Source organism: Piliocolobus tephrosceles, chromosome 15, assembly GCF_002776525.5.
Source record: "Piliocolobus tephrosceles isolate RC106 chromosome 15, ASM277652v3, whole genome shotgun sequence".
Classification (NCBI taxonomy): domain Eukaryota; kingdom Metazoa; phylum Chordata; class Mammalia; order Primates; family Cercopithecidae; genus Piliocolobus; species Piliocolobus tephrosceles.
Window position 1 is genome coordinate 1,570,371 of NC_045448.1, and position 19,277 is coordinate 1,589,647.

General features: G+C 50.7%; 1 protein-coding gene across 1 annotated transcript in view; it reads right to left on the reverse strand.

Annotated features, from left to right (window-relative positions):
* The window catches only part of PXDN (peroxidasin), a 111,612-nt gene extending 93,828 nt beyond the window's left edge, over positions 1-17,784 (reverse strand). Inside the window, exon 1 of the mRNA XM_023192644.2 lies at positions 17,531-17,784. Coding sequence (XP_023048412.1) covers positions 17,531-17,730 — 200 coding nt within the window. The 5' untranslated portion in view covers positions 17,731-17,784. The remainder of the gene's footprint in view (positions 1-17,530) is intronic.
* Positions 17,785-19,277: the final 1,493 nt, after the last annotated feature.

Consider the following 19,277-nt stretch of genomic DNA (forward strand, 5'->3'; position numbering starts at 1 on the left):
CACCCGGAGAAGCGCCACCGCCCCTCACAGCCATCCCAAGTCCCTCCTGCTGCCTCTTACTGACCCTACTTTGGACTTCCTTGGCACGGCTTCGTATTTCAATTTATCGCACTTAAATGTGCAGGTTTCCATGCAAGCCGGAATAATAAGCAGCTTCCACTGCAAAAGCATCTACTGTGCTTGGCTGTTGCTAGGAGGTTTGCACGCACACCCTTCCTTACTCCTCAGGACCCCTACAGATGGGGAAGCCGAGGCCTCAAGGGGTGTGGTCACGTCCTCGAGGGAGCACATCTGGGAAAGCACAGAGCAGGACCCCAGCTCAAGGCTGGCACATGCCCTGTACCTGCTGCTGGTTCCACCACACAGGTGCATTTTTCCTCAGCCCTCAATTAGGCAGCCTTCCCACCCCTCTCAAGAGCAGTCTCCACCGTGTCACACCACAGGTTGGTGGAATCCAACCCCTGCCCACCGGACCCTTTGTGAGTCAATCACTGAGAGCCAGCGGAGATCATCTCCATCCCCAGCATCCGCCGACGGGGCCTCTACATGGCGTGTTCTTTCTGGCTTCCTAACAGTATCATTAAATACAACAACTTTAGAGTTGATCTAGCTTGAAAGGCAAGATATTTTCTCCCCTAAAGAAGATTAGTTAGGGACTGCTAAACTCTTCACTGTCTTGTGCTATTCTGCTCAAGACTGTCCTGTTCCTTTCTTTCTTTTTTCTTTTCTTTTCATTTCTGTCTCTATTGCCCAGCCTTGAGTGCAGTGGTGCAATCACAGCTCACTGCAGCCTTAACCTCCGAGGCTCAAGCAATCCTCCTGCCTCAGCCTCCGAGTGAGTAGCCAGGACTACAGGTGTACACCACCATATCCAGCTAATTTTTGTATTTTTTGTAGAGATGGGTCTTGCCATTTTGCCCAGGCTGGTCTCTAACTCCTGAGCTCAGGAGATCTGCCTGCCTCAGCCTCCCAAAGTGCTGGGATGATAAGCATGAGCCACTGCACCCAGCCAACCGTCCTGTTCTTAACGACTAATGTAAACCCTGCAGCATAGATTCCAAGGCAGGTCTCGCTTGAGGCGGTGACACAGTAAGGGCCTCTGCTGGCAGGGTCCCTGGGCCCTCGGCACAGAGCCTCTCTCTAGAAGCTACCAGCCGGAGAACACAGTCCGTCATTATTTGCAGATTCCAAATTTATGACTTCATCTCGAAAATCAGTACTTGCAGCACCTCCGCCATTATCTGTGGACAGGCGCAGAATGGGGAAAACACAGAGTCACCTGATACCCAGGCCCACAACTGAGCTGGTGAAGCTGACACCGGCCCTCTTGTTTCCACTCTCCTACCGTAAACAGGGTCTTTTTCAAGGTCTATTTAGGGCCACGTGTTTCACACTCTCTGGGCTTTTGTTGAGCACAGTGCTGCCGTTCTGTCTGTGCTGTCCTCACAAGGAACAGGTGTGGTGGAGAAGCTCCACTCAGGAGTGGGGGACGGTGTTCGCGGCCACAGCTCGTTAACAACGTCAGTGAATCAACAATGCACAGAAACAAAGTGTCCTTCAACCAAAATGCATCCGAAACAGGACGATTTGATAAAACTTTTGTGGCCAGAGATGTAGCCCTGTGAGTCCTCCAGAAGCGAGACAGGCCAAGCACTCTTATTCAGGGTTCCAGGGCTCTGAAGAATGGGACCACCAAGGCTAACCAGGCTCCATCCCCAGTAACAGGTCCCGACTAACCACGCTCCGCCCCAGGTACCAGCAGGCAGGGTGCTAGGCTGGCTGCTCTGTGAGCTCCTCCCAGTGTAGGGCCCGGTGTGCAGGTCCCACCACGACTGTGGGTCTGGTAAGACCAGCTGACGGTGGGGCAGAGTCCAAACAAGCTACAGACAAGCCACACAGCGCCAACTGTCAGAACTGTCAGAACCTGGGATAAAGACAGAGCTGGCAAATAAACACACATGACAGGCACAAACGCTAGATGGTTTGGCTCTCAGGGCACACTGAAATCAAACCATTTGGAGAAAAAACACATTGTAATAATCAAAATGCAGTTACTCAGCAAGGAAACACCAGCACTTACACAGGTTGTATTTCCACCATCCTGGGGTGAGAGAGGCGGCGTCTTTGGCTGCCGACCCTCCCCTCAGCCCTCCCTCCTCACCTGTTACAGGCTCCCCTCGGTAGGGGCAATCTGTATTCGTCCTGTAGTAGGTAAGTCACCACCGCTTAGCTACAGAGAACATCCATCCGCAGGAAAATATGAACAGGGGCCAGGAAGAAAACGCAACAGGGTAAGCACACCGTGGGCCAGCCACGGTCCCCGGTGCAGATCAGAACCTCCCAGAGGGTTTGCACAGCAGGGTGGGGGGTGAAGGATAAAAGTGTACACATTGGGTACAGTGTACACTGCTTGGGTGATAAGTGCACCCAAATCTCAGAATTTACCACTGAAGAACTCATTCACGTAACCAAACACCACCTGTTCCCCAAAAACCTACTGAAATTTTTCAGAAAAGATTTCTATAGAAATGTGCCCTAAAACAATCTAGACCGAACCAAAAACGGATGCAATCACACTTTCGAAATATTGTTTGCAGGAGCAGAAAAGTGGAAACAAAGAAATGACCCATAATAAGAATTCTGTTAGGCAAATTCGGCAAATGTCAAACAAATACCGTGTGGCCATTAACAAGGATGATGCAGGCCTCTAATTACTGAACAGACACACAATCATAATGTATTCCCAGATTTTAAAACCACACCAAGTGCATTACAGAGCAGAACATGTATCATGACCCAGTTTTTGAAAACAGATACCTGACAGGTAAATATTAACAGGTAGACAGACAAATACTGCTACCCACTACACAGGTGTGAATGCTTCCCAGTATATGTGCATCTGAGGACAAAGCCCAACTAGTCCATGTTTCTCTCGAACAACAGCAATGTGAGTAATTTGTTTCATTTTGTTCATCTTTATTTTTAAATTTTTCTAACACGAACATGTGCAACTTGCATAAAAATATTTTTAAGATGTGTTGGAAAAGAAAGCCGGGTGGTGCAATTAGGGGGTGAAAGAGCAGGCATCATAATTCTTGGCGACAGCATGTCGGAGAAGAAGCTGCTGAGCCCTTGTGGCAAACAGGCCTGGCAGATTATACCCCTCTGTGTACCTAACCAAACTCCACACCGACAAGAGGAGAACATGGATGGGCAGTTGAGGGGTCCTGGAGAGAAGGCAGTGGGGCAAATTTCCAAAGCTCTTACAAACTGATACACAACTTTAGAATTGCGCTAAGTAAACAGGAAGAGCTGGGCCCCTTGGCTAGAGGGCAGCACCGGGGCAGGCTCAGGGTATGACGGACGGCCCAGTCACAGGCAGGGGAGGAGGCATGTTTACATCTGAGTAAAATCACTCAAACATCCAACTCCTAGTCCCCAGAAGCCAATGATCCAGGCTGAGAATTCAGGATTCCTGCTGGCTTCTTTCTAAGCCTTCACTGGTGACCCATTACTTCTCTAATTACCCAGGGTACACATGAGGTCAAACCCAAATCTGTCCCATCCCTCAGAGAAAAGTCTTCAGTTAAGCAACTGGATTACAAGCAATCCGGCTGTGACCTATGGTTCCAGTCGCTGAAACCATTCTACCCTTAGCACAATAATCACGCTAGGCCATCATGCATAAATAAACTGCCTTTAATCCCCAAATGATAACAAAATTCTTCCTGTTAGAAGAGGAGGGAGAGAGTTTTAAAACTATCTGTGGTAGTAGTTGCTACAGCCCACATTAGAAGCTGGGTTGGGAGGTGGTAAAATCACTGTAAGTCCCAGAACACAGAAGCAAGCAAAGGGAATATCAACATCACAGACCTCTCCGAAAAGTGACAAGCAGGCAGAGCTGCTCCATCCATGTCAACAGGACACTGTGGAGGAGAGCGCGCGCGCACACACACACACGAACTAGCGGGAGGGAGTTTTAAGAGAGTGAGCAATAATTGCATGCTATTAAACTCTGGGACAGCTATGGCAAAAACTGGTAAGTTCATGCTCCACTTCTGCTTCCTGGACACGCAGCTGACCTCCGCACCCCAGCACCCTTGCCCCTGGGTTGAGACATGCGCCATCTCTTTGGTGCACTGGGAGCAGGAACGCAGGTCAGCTCTGAGCAGGTGGGAGCAGTGAGCCTTCACATAACCTCCTCTCTCCCCTTCTGTGACAGCTTCGAGGCCAGGAACGGATGATGGTGGAGTCGCAGGCGGGGCAGAGCTGGGATCCTTGGGTCAAAGTTAGAGCAAACATGTTCTCACCAAGCCAGACTAAACAGCTTGGCTTGTGACAACCACTCACCTCTGCCTCTGCCAGAAGTGGGCAGCCACAGACGACATTGGCCTGCCACACCCCACAGAGCTCAGGCACAAAACACACAGCTATCCCACAGCCAACGCCCGACCGCTCAGAGCTGAACCTCCAATGAAGAGCTGCTCAGCCAAGAACATCTGCCCGGGGATTCGTGTGAGGGGGGCAGGAACTCAGGTTGTTTTAATGCAACGAGGTTCTGCCACTGTTCAGGACACCAACTAAAGTTCCACGGCCCTGACTGAGACGACGGCATTCCAAGGCATTCCTAAGACAGGCGGAGAACACCAGGATTGAGCCATTTTCATCTTTCCTTACATTTGAGCTTGGGAACGTGAATGTGGTCATTATTTTATGATGTTATTTATTTTACCACACCTGCTTGCAGAAGAATTCAGAGAAGGTTAAAAATTCAGAGAACATTTGTTTTTAAAACGTGAATGGAGACGTCTGCTTTAGAACAAGATGGGATTACAGGGGCAAGACTTTCTCTTCTGACTGAAAAAACCAAACACCAAAAGACTGACAAAATACATGAAGCAACTGTTTTCAAGTGACTGGGCATCAGCCAACAGAGCACTGATCCGCGCGAGATGGAAAACAGATGCAGCCAGCAGAAAACGGCACCGGCTCATTGCCTAAGAGAGAACACAATGCTGAGAGCCTGGGGAGGCCAGGGGGCAGAACTGGCAGGACAGAGGTGGGACACCCGAGCCCTCCTAGGACAGGGCGAGAAAAGGCCCAGGGGCCTGCAGAGCATCCAGCACTGAGCTGAGTCCTGACCCACACAAACTGCCCACGGCCAGAAAAGAGCCCCCCAAATGGATTAGGGATCACAGGGCCCCACACACACCGGACCAGAAGTGAGCAGTGCCTTCTCATCAGCCAGACTGGAAACCTCACGATTCACAGGCAGTCGGTATGGGACAGGGAACGGTCTTGCCTCAGCTGTTGAAAATGATAAGCCTTAGGTAAAGCACTGCTCCAATCCTGACCAACAAATCTTAAAAGCAAGACCTTAAAGAACCAAACTGTTTCCATATAACTGCACCAAGTACAAAGCTCAAGGATAATTATAAGAGCACAAAAATGTCCAGTGCTCACCAAAGTGAAATTCCACTGTCTGGAATCTGCTAAAAAAAAATGATACGGCATGAAAGGAAGGATATTACAATCCCTATTGAGAAGATTAAATTATTTAATTAAAACCAACCAGAGCTGCCACAGATGTGAGAGTTAGCAGAGTTAGCAGATTATTAAAATTATATGGCCAGGCGCAGTGGCTCACACCTGTAATCCCAGCACTTTGGAGGCCAAGGTGGGCGGATCACGTGGTCAGGAGATCCAGACCATCCTGGCTAATACAGTGAAACCCTGTCTCTACTTAAAAAAAAAAAAAAAACTTAGCCAGACTCCAAGGCTAAGAGTCATGACATCAAGTAGTCATGGAAGATTTGTTTTTAATACCCACATTTTCTAGAGGTGAAAATCACAATGTCTGATTTGAAAAATACATAGAATTAACAGCAAATTCGACATTGAGAAAGACTTGGTACTTTCAAGACAAAAAATAGAAACTACCCAAAATGAAACACATGGAGAAAAAGACACAGTTACAAAAAATTAAGCAACAGATGAGTGAGCCGTGGCCTCATACATGTATAACTGAAATCTTCAAAGAAGAGGAGACAAAGGTGGGGACAGAAAACACATCTGAAGATGAAACACCCCCAAATTTTCCAAATTTGAAGAAATCTGTAAACCCACGGGTCCAAAATTTTTTAAATAAAATAAAAAATTAAAATCAAAATTAAAAAACCCAAGCACAAGAAACACAGAGAAAACCACACCAAGGTATATCATAATCCAATTGCTCAACACCAGGGATGAGGAGAAAATCTTAAAAGCAGCCAGAAACACACAGATGTTCTACTGACACAATACGGGTGTCAGCAGATTTCTCACGGAAAACTATGTAAAAGGACGTTTTTAAAGCAGTGTCGGCCAGGTGCAGTGGTTCACGCCTATAATCCCAGCACTTTGGGAGGCCGAGGCAGGTGGATCACCTGTAGCCAGGAGTTCAAGACTAGCATGGCCAACATGGTGAAATCCCATTTCTACTAAAAATACAAAAATTAGCCAGGTGTGGTTGTGAGCACCTGTAATCCCAGCTACTCAGGAGGCTAAGGCAGGAGAATCGTTTGAACCCGGGAGGCGGAGGCTGCAGTGAGCTGAGATGGTGCTGCTGCACTCCAGCCTGGGCGACAGAGCAAGACTCTGTGTCAAAAAAAGAAAAAGAAAAAAAAAACTGTGTCAGAGAAAACCACTAACTCAGAATATTACTTAGCAAAATATCACTCAAAAATGAAGGCAAAGTAAAGCACTTTTTAAACATCCAAAAGCTAAAAGAATCGATTACCAATAGAGCTGCACTACAAGACTTTTTTTTAGAGTTCTTGAAGTAAAAGGACTGAATTATGAACCTACACATAGGAATAAGCAGCATTTGAAAGAATTAAAAACATGTTTCTGTTTATTTAAATCTCTAAAAAGATAACTGACAGCTTAAACGAAATCGTAAAAGTACAGTATTGAGTTTATAACATACGTACAAATAAAATGTAGGACAACAATATCACAAAAATTGGGGCCAGAGAGAAATATACCACTCAGATATTTCAGGTTTGGGCCCAGATCACTGAAATAAGCTAAAAATTGCAAAAAGGTTATTCACATGAATATTTTGGTCTCCCAGTACATGAAAGTTAAATTTTCACTACAATATAGCTGATTAATTATGCAATAGCATTGCATCTAAAAAAATGTACTTTATTATCATTATTTTTTTTAATTTATTTTTTTGAGACAGAGTTTCACTCTGTTGCCCAGGCTAGAGTGCAGTGGTGCAATCTTGGCTTACTGCAAGCTCTGCCTCCCAGGTTCATGCCATTCTCCTGCCTCAGCTACTCTCCGGAGTAGCTGGGACTACAGATGCCCACCACCACGCCCAGAAAATTTTTTGTATTTTTAGTGCAGATGGGGTTTCACCGTGTTAGCCAGGATGGTCTGGATCTACTGACCTTGTGATCCACCTGCCTCAGTCTCCCAAAGTACTGGGATTACAGGCGTGAGCCACCACACCCGGCCATACTTTATTTAAAAAATATTTTGTTGCTAAAAAAATTTTATAAAACACCTGAGCCTTCAGAGAGTTTTCTTCTTTTTGCTGGTAGAGAACCTTGCTTTGATGTTGCTGGCTGCCGAAGGATCAGGGTGGTGGTTGCTGAAGGTTGGGGTAGCTGTGGCAATTTCTGAAAATAAGACAACAACGACATTTGCCGCATCTATTAGCTCTTCCTTTCCCAAAAGGTTTCTCTGTAGTATGTGATGCTGCTTCATAGCTTTTTATTCACAGTAGAACTTCTTTCAAAATTGAAGTCAATCGGCCGGGCGCGGTGGCTCACCCCTGTGATCCCAGCACTTTGGGAGGCCGAGGCCGGTGGATCATGAGGTCAAGAGATCAAGACCATTCTGGCCAACATGGTGAAACCCCATCTCCACTAAAAATACAAAAATTAGCTGGGCATGGTGGCACGCGGCTGTAATCTCAGCTACTCAGGAGGCCGAGGCAGGAAAATCTCTTGAACTCAGGAGGCGGAGGTTGCAGTGAGGCAAGATTGTGCCATTGCACTCCAGCCTGGCAACAGAGTGAGACTCCACCTCTAAATAAATAAACAAAGGTTTGTATTTGCCTATCCTACAAAAATTGGAGTCAATCCTCTCAAATCCTGCGGCTGCTTTATCCACTAGGTTTAGGGAATATTCTGGATCTTGTGCTGTCATTTCAACAAAGTTCATAGCATTTTCACCAGAAATAGAATTCATCTCAAGAAGCCACTTTTTATGCTCATCCATAGACACAACTCCCCATCTGTTCTGGTTTCATCACGAAGTTGCAGCAATTCTCTCACATCTGCAGACTCCGTTACTAATTCTAGCTCTCTTGCTATCTCCACATCTGCAGTGACTTTCTCCACGGAAGTCTTTGAACCCCTCAAAGTCGTCCATGAGGGTTGGAATCCACTTCTTCCAAACTCCTGTACATGTTGATGTTTGATCCCCCATGAATCAAAAACATTCTTAATGGCGTCTAAAATGATGACGCCTTTCCAGAAGGTTTTCAATTGACTTTGCCCAGTTTAATCAGAGAAATCGCTATCTACAGCAGTTATAGTTTTATGGAATAAATTTACGAAATAATAAGACTTGAAAGTCAAAATTAGTCCTTAATTCATGGGCTGCAAAATAGATGTTCTGTGTTAGCAGCCATGAAAACAACATTAATCCCTTTGCATTCTCCATCAGAGCTCTTGGGTGACCAGACACATTGCAAATGAGCATCAGTATTTTGAAAAGAATCTTTTTTTCTGAGCAGTAGGTCTCAACAGTGAGCTTAAAATATTCAGAGATCCATGCGGCAAACAAATATGCTGTCATCCAGGCCTTGTCTCTCCATTGGTAGGGCAGAAACACAGTAGATGTAGCACAGTCCTTAAGACCCCAGGGTTGGGGAACAGGAAATGAGCGCTGGCTTCAGTTTAAAGTCACTAGCTGCATTAGCTCCTACCAAGAGTGTCACCCTGTCCTTTGAAGCTTTGAAGCCAGGCAGTGACTTCTCCTCTCTAGCTATGAAAGTCCTAGATGGCATCTTCTTCCAATAGAAGGCTGCTCTGTCCACATTAAAAATCTGTTGTTGCGTGTAGCCACCTGATCACTGATACTAGCTGGAACTTCTGGAGAACTTGCTGCAGCTTCTCCATCAGCATCTGCTGCTTCACCTTGCACTTTTATGTTATGCAGTTGACTTCTTTCCTTAAACTTCATGAACCAATCTCTGCTAGCTCCAAACTTTCCTTCTGCAGCTTCCTTATCTCTCTGCCTTTACAGAAACGAAGAGAGTTAGGGCCTTGCCCTGGATCGAACTTTGGCTGAGTAGAATGTTGTGGCTGGTTTGCTGTTCTTCCCAAACCACTAAAACTTCCTCCATAAACTAACTGATGCAAGAGACCTAGCTTTTGACTTATCTCAGCTTTTGACATGCCTTCCTCACTAAGCTTAATCATTTCCAGCTTTTGATTTAAAGTAAAGGACATGCAACTCTCCTATCACTAGTACACGGAAATGCCACTGCAGGGTTATCAATTGGCCTGATTTCAATACTGCTGCGTCTCAGGGAATAAGGCCTGGAAACGGAAAAGAGATGGAGGAATGGCCAGCCAGTAGAACAGTCAGAACACACACAACGTTTAGGTTAGGTTTGAAGTTTTACGTGGGTGTGGTTTATAACACCCCAAAACAATTACAATAGTAACATCAAAGATCACTGATTACAAGGCAGCCACAACGGCTCACACATGTAATCCCAGGGCTTTAAGAGGCCAAGGTGGGGGGACTGCTCGAAGCCAGGAGTTGTGGATCAGCCTGGGCAAATAGCAAGACCCCATCTCTACAAAATTAAACATTAAAAATAAATTTAAAAAAAATCCAGGCATGGGGGCACATGCCTATAGTCTGGCTACTTAGGACTAGCTAAAAGTAGGAGGCTAAGGCAGGAGGATTACTTGAACCCTGGAGGTGGATGTCAAAACTTAGCAAGCATACTTTAAGTTTGTGCCCTTTCAAAATGTCCATTATGTCTGATAAGGCTTTTGTTTTCTTAAGTAAAAATTCTCATGTGGACAAAGGTCAAATAGGGTAACAGTCACTAGTCAAGCTCCTCCTTCTGATTTAACCATAGAAAAAAGGCAGACGCTCCCGCAGGCTCCTCCTAAACCTCCAAAGCTCGGCAGGGCTCAACATGCAACAGCCCGGTAGGATGGAGGGTGCGGGGCTGACCGCAGCCTGCTTTCCCGTAAACACACTGCCCTGGTGCTCCGGGCTGCTCAGATGTGCTGGGCATCTGGACAGGAGCAGGGCGTGAACCCTGCTTTCCCTGGGCAGATGACGCAGGAGGCAGCCAGATCTGGAATAAGGTGCCTGAACACAACAGTGCCCTCGGACGTCTGGAGGACGGCTGCCATTCACCACCTCAGGCCTCCGGGTTAGGCTCCCTGGGGGTCTGTGTCTCCCCTCCTCTTCGCTTGAAACAGTAGGGAAAGCAACATCCTCCAGAATAAAGAAACCAATGAACAAAACAGCAGTGATGACTGATCTCGTACCTACGCCAGGGAGATCTAACCCACGAAACAGCGGACAGTCTACTCATGGTTTTTGTTTGTTTTTGCCAGCTTCAGTTTACCTTGCATGAGTAATCTTCCACTCAGATGTATTTTAGGCTTTCCTATTTTGCCTTTTGGATCTGACGAGAAATTAGATGGGGAAAAATATAATGCCTATTTTCTTTTTTTTTTTTTTTGAGACGGAGTCTTGCTCTGTCCCCCAAGCTGGAGTGCAGTGGCACGATCTCAACTCACTGCAACCTCTGCCTTCCAGGTTCAAGCGATTCTCCTACTTCAGCCTCCCGATAGCTGGAACTATAGGCATGAGCCACCACACCTGGCTAATTTTTGTATTTTTAGTAGAGATGAGGTTTTGTCAGATTTGGGCAGGCTGGTCTCAAACTCTGACCTCAGGTGATCCGCCCACCTCAGCCTCCCAAAGTGCTGGGATTACAGGTGTGAGCCTCCAGACCCGCCTTAATGCCTGTTTTTCAAAATAAACTTTAAAACAAAGAAAACAAAAATTACTAGTGTTACCAATTTAGAAAAATATCTATCAATCAGTTGTATTACTTTAGCATCAAAAAAAGCATGCAGCCACCCACTAACATACGTGTGCTAAGTCACATGCAGGTGTTCTGGCAGCACGCAGTTTAACAATTCAACCATCCAGGCTTGATCCTGGGGAGCTACTGGCCCACATAGAGAGATACCACTTAACAGGCCGGGCGCAGTAGCTCACACCTGTAATCCCAGCACTTTGGGAGGCCGAGGCAGGTGGATCACAATGGAGACCATCCTGGCTAATACAGTGAAACCCTGTCTCTACTAAAAATACAAAAATCTTAACTGGGCGAGGTGGCAGGCGCCTGTAGTCCCAGCTACTCGGGAGGCTGAGGCAGGAGAATGGCGTGAACCCGGGAGGTGGAGCTTGCAGTGAGCCAAGATTGCGCCATTGCACTCCAGCCTGGGCAAAAGAGTGAGACTCCGTCTTCAAAAAAAAAAAAAAAGAGAGAGATACCACTAACATACAAAATGTCCTGATCGGCTATTTAAGCATCAAACATGGTAGGTAAAGTTTGTCTTCTCTTAAATTGAATTCCCTCAAAAAAGGTACTTGTAAATAATTCACATTTTCTTCTGAACCCCAAAAACATATGGAACTATCACTTAAAATAATCAGTAAACCTGGGCGCTGGGAAACATGAGAGCTCTCACATGTTAGTCACTAAAACACCAGAGGCCGGCAGTAGCTTCTCAGCTCCAGACCCTAAGTAGGAGCCGGGAAGATCTCTGTATTCCTGAGAGATTGCCCGATTCCCAGGCCTGAGTTCCCCTCCCAGAGCACTGCTGTGGGCCCGGCAGGACTTCATGCATTTGCATCTATTTTAGCTTCTTCTTACTGTCATGTGCAAAGGAAAAACACTTGGATTCTCCAATCAAAAAGGTATTTATCTCATCATATGCCAATGGGAATCGGCATAACGCAAGTTGATCTTCAATTTTTTTTTTTTTTTTGAGACTAGGTCTCGCTCTGTCACCCAGGCTGCAGTGCAGTGGCGTGATCCCAGCTCACTACAACCTCCGCCTCCCCGGCTCAAGCAATTCTCATGCCTCAGCCTCCTGGGTAGCTGGGACCACAGGTGTGCACCACCAGGCCCAGCTAATGTTTCTATTTCTAGTAAAGAAGTGGTTTCGCCATGTAGTCCAGGCTGGTCTCGAACTCCTGAGCTCAGGCAATCTGCCTGCCTTGGCCTCCCAAAGTGCTGGGATTACCGCCATGAGCCACCACACCCAGCCTGATCTTCCAGCTCTTACCTAGCTTTGAGATTCATGAGGAGATCTGCCCTGCAGACTGGAATTTTGTCTTTGTGTTTACATATTTAATTTTGAACCCTGGATCTGTGCCATGGAGGCTCCTGCCTGGACAATGCAACACTCACTTTGCTTAAAAAGGCCCAGGCTTTGCCCCAGGCAAGGGGCCCTCATCAGCTTCTGGCCAGTGTGTCCAGGGAAGATCAGATGCCATCCATGGCCCCAGAAGGTAGTCATGCACTCCAGACCCAGTGGCAAGGCCTCCTGCCCACTCATGGGCGTCTTGAAAACTGGCGTGCCACACAGACCATCTGGTCCATTAAGACAATTCCCCAAACTTCTGCTTGTGCACTAAGAATGAGTCATGCATCCTCTTTCCACTGGACTGAGCTCTGTCGGAAGGGAACTACACAGCTGCCAAACATCAGCAACTAGGGAAACTAAGTCAGAACAACAGAGAAGCAAGCCGAGTCACCCATCCAGGGGAGAAAACCACAGAATATCGCAGCCTGTGGACCCTGGATCAAGCCGTGCTTGAAGCTGGAGCTGCCCCTGGATTCAGAGTCATATAGAAGGATATGCTTTCTTTTTACAACTATTTCCTTGACAGATAAAAATCACACAGGAGGGAAGCAAGTTCTAACAATAGAAGAGCTCAATGACTCTGACTTCCTAACAAGAGAGAGCACTTTGCAGACATGTGGCACTCACATACTCACATACTGGTTTTCAGAGGTTAAAGTCCTGGTGAAAGCCTGGGGGGTCTCACATACTCCCCTGAATGGCAAACTGGACATCCCAGGAAAGGTCCCCACACACACTCTCTTGGGCATGGGCCCTCTCTGAGCTTATTGTGAACACTGATGATGTTCCTCTTCTGGCCACAGAACACAGAGAGCTCTGAAGACCTCCCAGGCTCCCATGCTGAGAAAATGTGTGGTCCGCCTACCACCTTGCAAAGATACATCATCAACATCTAAATACGTTTTAAGTATCCGTATGGTACTTTTCACACGTATTTGCGTGACAATAATACAGTCTTTGACTCTGTTGTGCCAGTAAACAGGAAGTCATCATTTGTTCTATGGAAGGCAAACACTCAGACTAGCGCCTGCAGGACCGTCCCAGCAGATGCAACCCAGACTCATCCGCCTGGGCGGAGAAGCCCCAGGCTCCCGCTCACACCCCGGACCACTGCAGTCTCCTGCCCAAAGGAGGCCTGGCGTCCCGGGGCTGCGGGTGCTCCCAGAAGACGCAGTCAGATGTGAGGGAACTTCCCGGGAGCAGGAGGATGCAGAGGAGGAGGAGGGTATGGAAAGTGCTGAGGGTGGAGAGCCAGCGAGTCCCCGGCAGGCGGGTCCCACTCCAGCACCAGCCAGCTGGCTCCCTGAGTGCCAGGCACACCCTGTGACCTCTACCTACGTGTGAGGAGGAGAGGTCCTCTCCGAAAGGCGGCCAATTCTCCAAGGGAGGTCAGCGAAGCTCCAAGGATCAACCTCGGGGCTGATGTGACTCAGGGGCCCATGGGACTCAGGGGACACAGTCTCCTGGACACAGGAAGTCAGTTAAAAGGCCCAAAGACCCACTCGTACCTGTGAACTCTGAGTCCCAGAGGGTCTGGGGCCTGCAGGAGGGTGGAGACCCATGGAGCAGCAACACTGGAACCTTCTGCTCATGTGGACACAGGCCAGGAGGTGGGCATCCACTCGGTCCAGATCACCAAGAGTGCAGGTCCCAAGCGCTGTGTCCCCCATCCCCGTCCCACCAGGCCTGCACACACCTGGGCCTGCACACACCTGGGGTCATCCTACCACTCGCAGGAAGCCCCCTCACTCTCCGGGAGCCCCCGCTGGACTGGGATTCCATGAAGGCGGGTTCCAGTCTTGTTTTCTGTGGGTGGCCCAACACACAGCACACGGCAAGGGCCTGAACACCCAGTAGATGGTGAGAAAAACTGAGAATGAGCTGCAGCTGCCTGGAGATCCTGCAGAAGAGGCCCCGCCCCGCCTGCCATGGCACCTGCCCGTAGTTTCTCTGCAATGCAACCTCCCTGAGCCCACCCCAAGCTCCACATACCCAGACCCCTCCAGTGTCAGCGTTTCTGCCACAGAACTACAGTTTGGGACAATTCATGGCTTGCAGTGGCCTGGACTGTGGTGAGGATGTTGGTTTTGATGAGTCCATGACCACAGCCTCAACCGTGGCGGCTCCAGGGAAGAGAGGAAGGCAGGACAGGAGGAGGGCGTGGAGGGCCTAGCTCCAGTGTGTCCAGCCAGCACCCTAGCGGCGCGACTGCAATGAAGAATGTTTCAAATGTGACCTCCCCAAAGAGGCTGGGGTTGACAGGAGGAAAGGAAGGGGCGTCCAACGGCCAACTTTAATACTAGCTTTGAACTACCATTGTGATAAACTTCTATTGTGTTGGATACAGAATGAAACTGTATTCAAAGACCAAGCATTTCCACACAGCTGAACTAAGTAAGGCCTCCGGAGGGGAGGTGCTCTCCAGGAGACCCAGCAGCAAGGCCAAAGCCCCCAACCGAGCAGCACAGGGCGTGGGCTCCTGCCATTCCAGAGCTCCCTTCACACTTGCAGCTGAGGGCACTCAAAGTTCAATCCAAACTGAGTCACAGGTGGGCTTATTTCCAAAGCCCCCAAGCCACAATTCAAACAAGCCAGTATCAGGCCCACTTAAACACACCTGTGGAGCATTTGAGGGGAAGGAGCAATAAGATGTTCCCAATGGCTCTGATTTAATCTTTTGTGGAGATGGGGTGGAGGTGAGTCTCTTAAAAGCAAAGGGACACTATGATGGTTGGATAGCCCAACTAACTTTGGGGCAGGTTTTTAAAATTTTCATATATAGTATGTTCCCAATTTCTACCAAAAAATTTTAATAGAAAATAATCACATATACATGAGAGCACAGTCCTGGGAGAATGCTGAAAGTGGACATGAAATGGTGCTTCACGTGTAGCATGTACCATGTATAACTGTGTCATCTCCAGCAACAGCCTACAGACCATGCCCCCAGAGACCCCTCAACATGATGTCCCCGCAGAATGGGTGTCCCTCTTCCCTCCGTCCCTGCCTCCCCAGGCTGCACTCCCTAGGGCTCGCTCATGACATGTGTCCACTGTGCCTAGGTCCGCACGGCTACACCCTCACGTTCTCCCAGGGAACACAGGTCCCGCTAAAAATCACCCGGCTGGAATGCATCCAGCCCAGGACTCCATTCTGGCCACCAGGGCTACCCTCCTCGTCTTGGCCACAGGAATAGCATCGGGAGCTGGCCTTCTCTCCCAGAACTTCTGTTTCCACCGCCATAAAATGGCTATGTTCGTTTCTCCAGTAAAGTGTTTAGTTCTATAAGGGCTTTGATCAATTTAACAGCTACTAGGCTACCTGCCTCACAGAAGCAATGTGACTCAACAGCGACCTTTCAAAGTATCACTGAAGACTGCAAAAACCCCTGAACGTGTAAGACACAAATGGACGCAAACGTATCCTTTGAGGAAGAGTTGTGAGAGCTGAGGATGATGTCACCGTCTACTCTCAGCTCCTTTTTCAAATTCGGTGAGGTGTTTGTGGACGAGCACACCATGCAAAGCGCAGCAGACGGCCCCATGTGTGTTCTACGACACTTATTTTAAAATGTTATTTTCAACAAGCAATTAATATTCCGGGACAAAGCATACCGCAAGCTTTATGAAACTGACCAGATGTGAAAAATGACTTCGGGGTCCCATTCTTCCACTGCCTCAGCAAAAATTACATTATCCAGACCCAGGGGAAACCTCACCCGGTTCCATTTTAAAAGTCCACCGCTTTTGAGTGAGATGCTCCCGAGACGTCCGGCCTGGGCTGACCCTTTACCGGCTCTGGAAAGAAAGCCTTGGTCTCTCTCGGGAGGAACAATTTCCCAGGGGGAGAGGAAGTCGCGCCCCCGCCCCGCGCCAGGGCCTGCAGGACGCGGCCAGCAAACGCGGCGACCCCCGGGAGCGGCGGTCTGTCCCCGCACTCAGTTTCGGAGGGAAGCGCACTGGCCGCCCACTTCCTGAATTGTTCACTCGACTCTTTTACAACTTTTGCAGACTCTCCGGTGGTGCCAAGAAGTCCTCTGGCTCAGTTAAGAAAAGTGAAAACTATTTTTGGCACGCAGAAGCGTCGCTATGGGACTAAATTCGAGTCGGCGCCTGAAGCGCAGCCGCCTTCACAGAAGATTCCGCAAACGCTGAGTCGCTCCCGAACACAGGAGGCCTGCAGCGAACTCTGGCGGCACCTCGGTACCTGGGGCCGCGGCGCGGAGGAATGGGGATTCCTGCTGTAGAGACCGTGGCACGGGGAGGCCCGCGGGCGGGACACAGGGTGTCAACCCCAACGCAACGCATCCGGTTAAACGTTTGGCACAACCGCGAACACGGTCGCGTGGATTAGAAACGACAGAAGAGAAGTGCCCGGGGCAGAAACCCGCTCTGAGCCCCGGTCTAGACCCGCGCGGCCCCGAGGCTCCGTGACCACCGCGCGGCCCCTCTCGGGAACCCCGGCCGCCCGGCTCGCTCTGGGCGCAGGAAAAGCCCCTGAGAAGCGCAGGGCCCCCGGGACGCCCCAGGGGAGGACGCTGCGGGCGGATGTGGGGGCTCTGGGAGCGGGGGCGCCGCGGCCGCGGGAACTGAGGCTCCTCTGGGGAGGCCGCCCCGGCACGGGGGGATGGGGTGGGCACCGCGCTCCACGGGGCGGGGAGGGAGAGGGGGGAGGGGGGGCGGCGAACTAGAGGGAAGCAGGCGGCCCGCGGCGCGGGGGGGGCGGCGGGAGGAGAGCGGGGCTTCCCCGGCGGCTCCAACAACTTCCCCGTCCTGCGGGGATTCCGAGTTCCGAACAAAGGCGGCTCCGGAGGCCGCGCGCACAGCGCTCTGGTCCGCCCCTCGGCGTCTCCGGCAGGGCGGACAAAGGCCCAGCGGGTCCCCGCGCCCCGGTCCCCCCACGTTCCCCTTTGGGGGTTCGCTTCTGCGTCCCGAGCCCCTAGGCCCCCCGCGCGCCCGATGCCCCCTCCACGCTCCGCGCCCCCCGCCTCCGCTCACCCCTGCGCTCCCGGATCTCCACGAACCCCCGGACCCCGCGCCCCTGGCCGCACTCACAGGATGGAGGTCTGCGGCGCCACGGCGGGCACGGCCTCCAGCAGCAGATGCATGCAGCGCACGGTGGTGCGGAAGCACAGGCAGCGGCTCGGACACCCTGCGCCCGGCTTCGGGGCCACCACGGCCAGCGCCTCCCAGGCGCAGCACAGCACAAGCGCCAGCAGGCAGCGGCGCGCGGGGCCCCTGGAGCGCTTGGCCATGGCCGACGGCGCGGACGGACGCTCGGACGCACGGAGCCACCACGGCCGGCTCCCGACTGCGCCCGCCCGGCCGCGGCCCACGTCCCAGCTGTGCGCAGGGGGCGGGGGGCGCCAGCTGTGCACATGCGCGAGGCTCCTCCCGGCCCCTCCGAATCCCCGAGGGCGGGGCGGGGCGAGAACCCGGGGCCCCAGTGTCCGGCCCGGGCGCCCGTATCCAGGTGGGGCGGTCCGCATGGCCAAGGCGAGCGCCCGGGGGTGCGGAGGAGAGCATTGGCACCCCTGATTCTGCGCTCGGGACTCGGGACCCTGGGGCCTACGCGAAGCTTCTCCACTTTTCTTACCCGTGGTTTCTGCCTGCGCGCACTACGGGATTTTTTCTTGGCGCCTTGCTGTTTGTAACACTTTCAGAGCGCCTGCTCTGATCCAGGCACGATTCCAGGCGCGCACGCGCGCTCCTCTCTCTCCCTCTCCCTACCCGCAACCACGTAGGAAATTATTTAACGTTCAAAAAAGTCCCTCATTCTTTTTGAGGAAACTGAGGCCCAAGCCCCAAGGCGCACAGCAAGGGAGTCTCTGCGGGAAGGTTAGACCCAGGCAGTCCGGCTCCCCGGGGCCTGTCAGCCACCTGCTCTCTGCCGGCCGCCTGGCTCAGCACCCTTGGGAGCATGAAATGCCCTGTGTGGAGTCCTTGGCGCAGCGCAGCCCCCGGGCATGCTCGCGGCCTTCAGTGCCTGTCCTCCTGGGACAGGCCTAGGAGGAGACCAGGGAACCCGCCCACGCCGGGTGTGTCTAGAGACAGCGGAAGACTTTGGAAAGGAGGGAAGACACTGCGTGAAATATGCACAGTTAAAGGTGGTGTTCTCACATAGTTCATACATTCTCTCCAGTCATCTCACAAGGACCCAGTCTCTGTATTTCACAGATAAGGAAGGTGAGGCCAAGTTGTTGAACCCAGGCCTCAGGGTGACAGTGCCAGATTCAGAGGCACACCTGGGCATGTTCCCATCGCAAACCCCGGGTCTCAGCTGTGTCCCCGTGCTGATGTTCTAGCCTGAGCTGCATTTGAAGGCAGCCTGGAATGGGATTGGTGGGTAATTGGCTAGTTTCCTGTTGCTATGTTAAAAAACAAAAACTACCACGAGACATAGCCCGGAGGTCACAGGGGCATTGCTGGCCACAGGGCACCATCTAAGGACTGGACTCCCGAGGCTGCTGGCAGGGGGTTCCAGTTCCTTGCCATGTGGGTCTCCCTGGCCTGCACACCAGACATGGCCTGATGCCTCCCAGAGCAGGTATTAGAAAAAAGAGGAAGAGAATGAGAGCACAACACAGAAGTCAGGCTAGAATCTAACCTAGCCTTGGAACTGGCCCCACATCACACCTGCAGGGTGCATCCTCAGACGGTGGTGGGTCCTGCTGACATTCCAGATGCCATCTTTCCTGCAGGATGTTAACCACACTGTACAGTGGATGCAGCTCACACTGCAGATGCCATCTCTCCTACAGGATCCTATTCACACACAGAAGTGGGTCCAGTTCCCACTCCA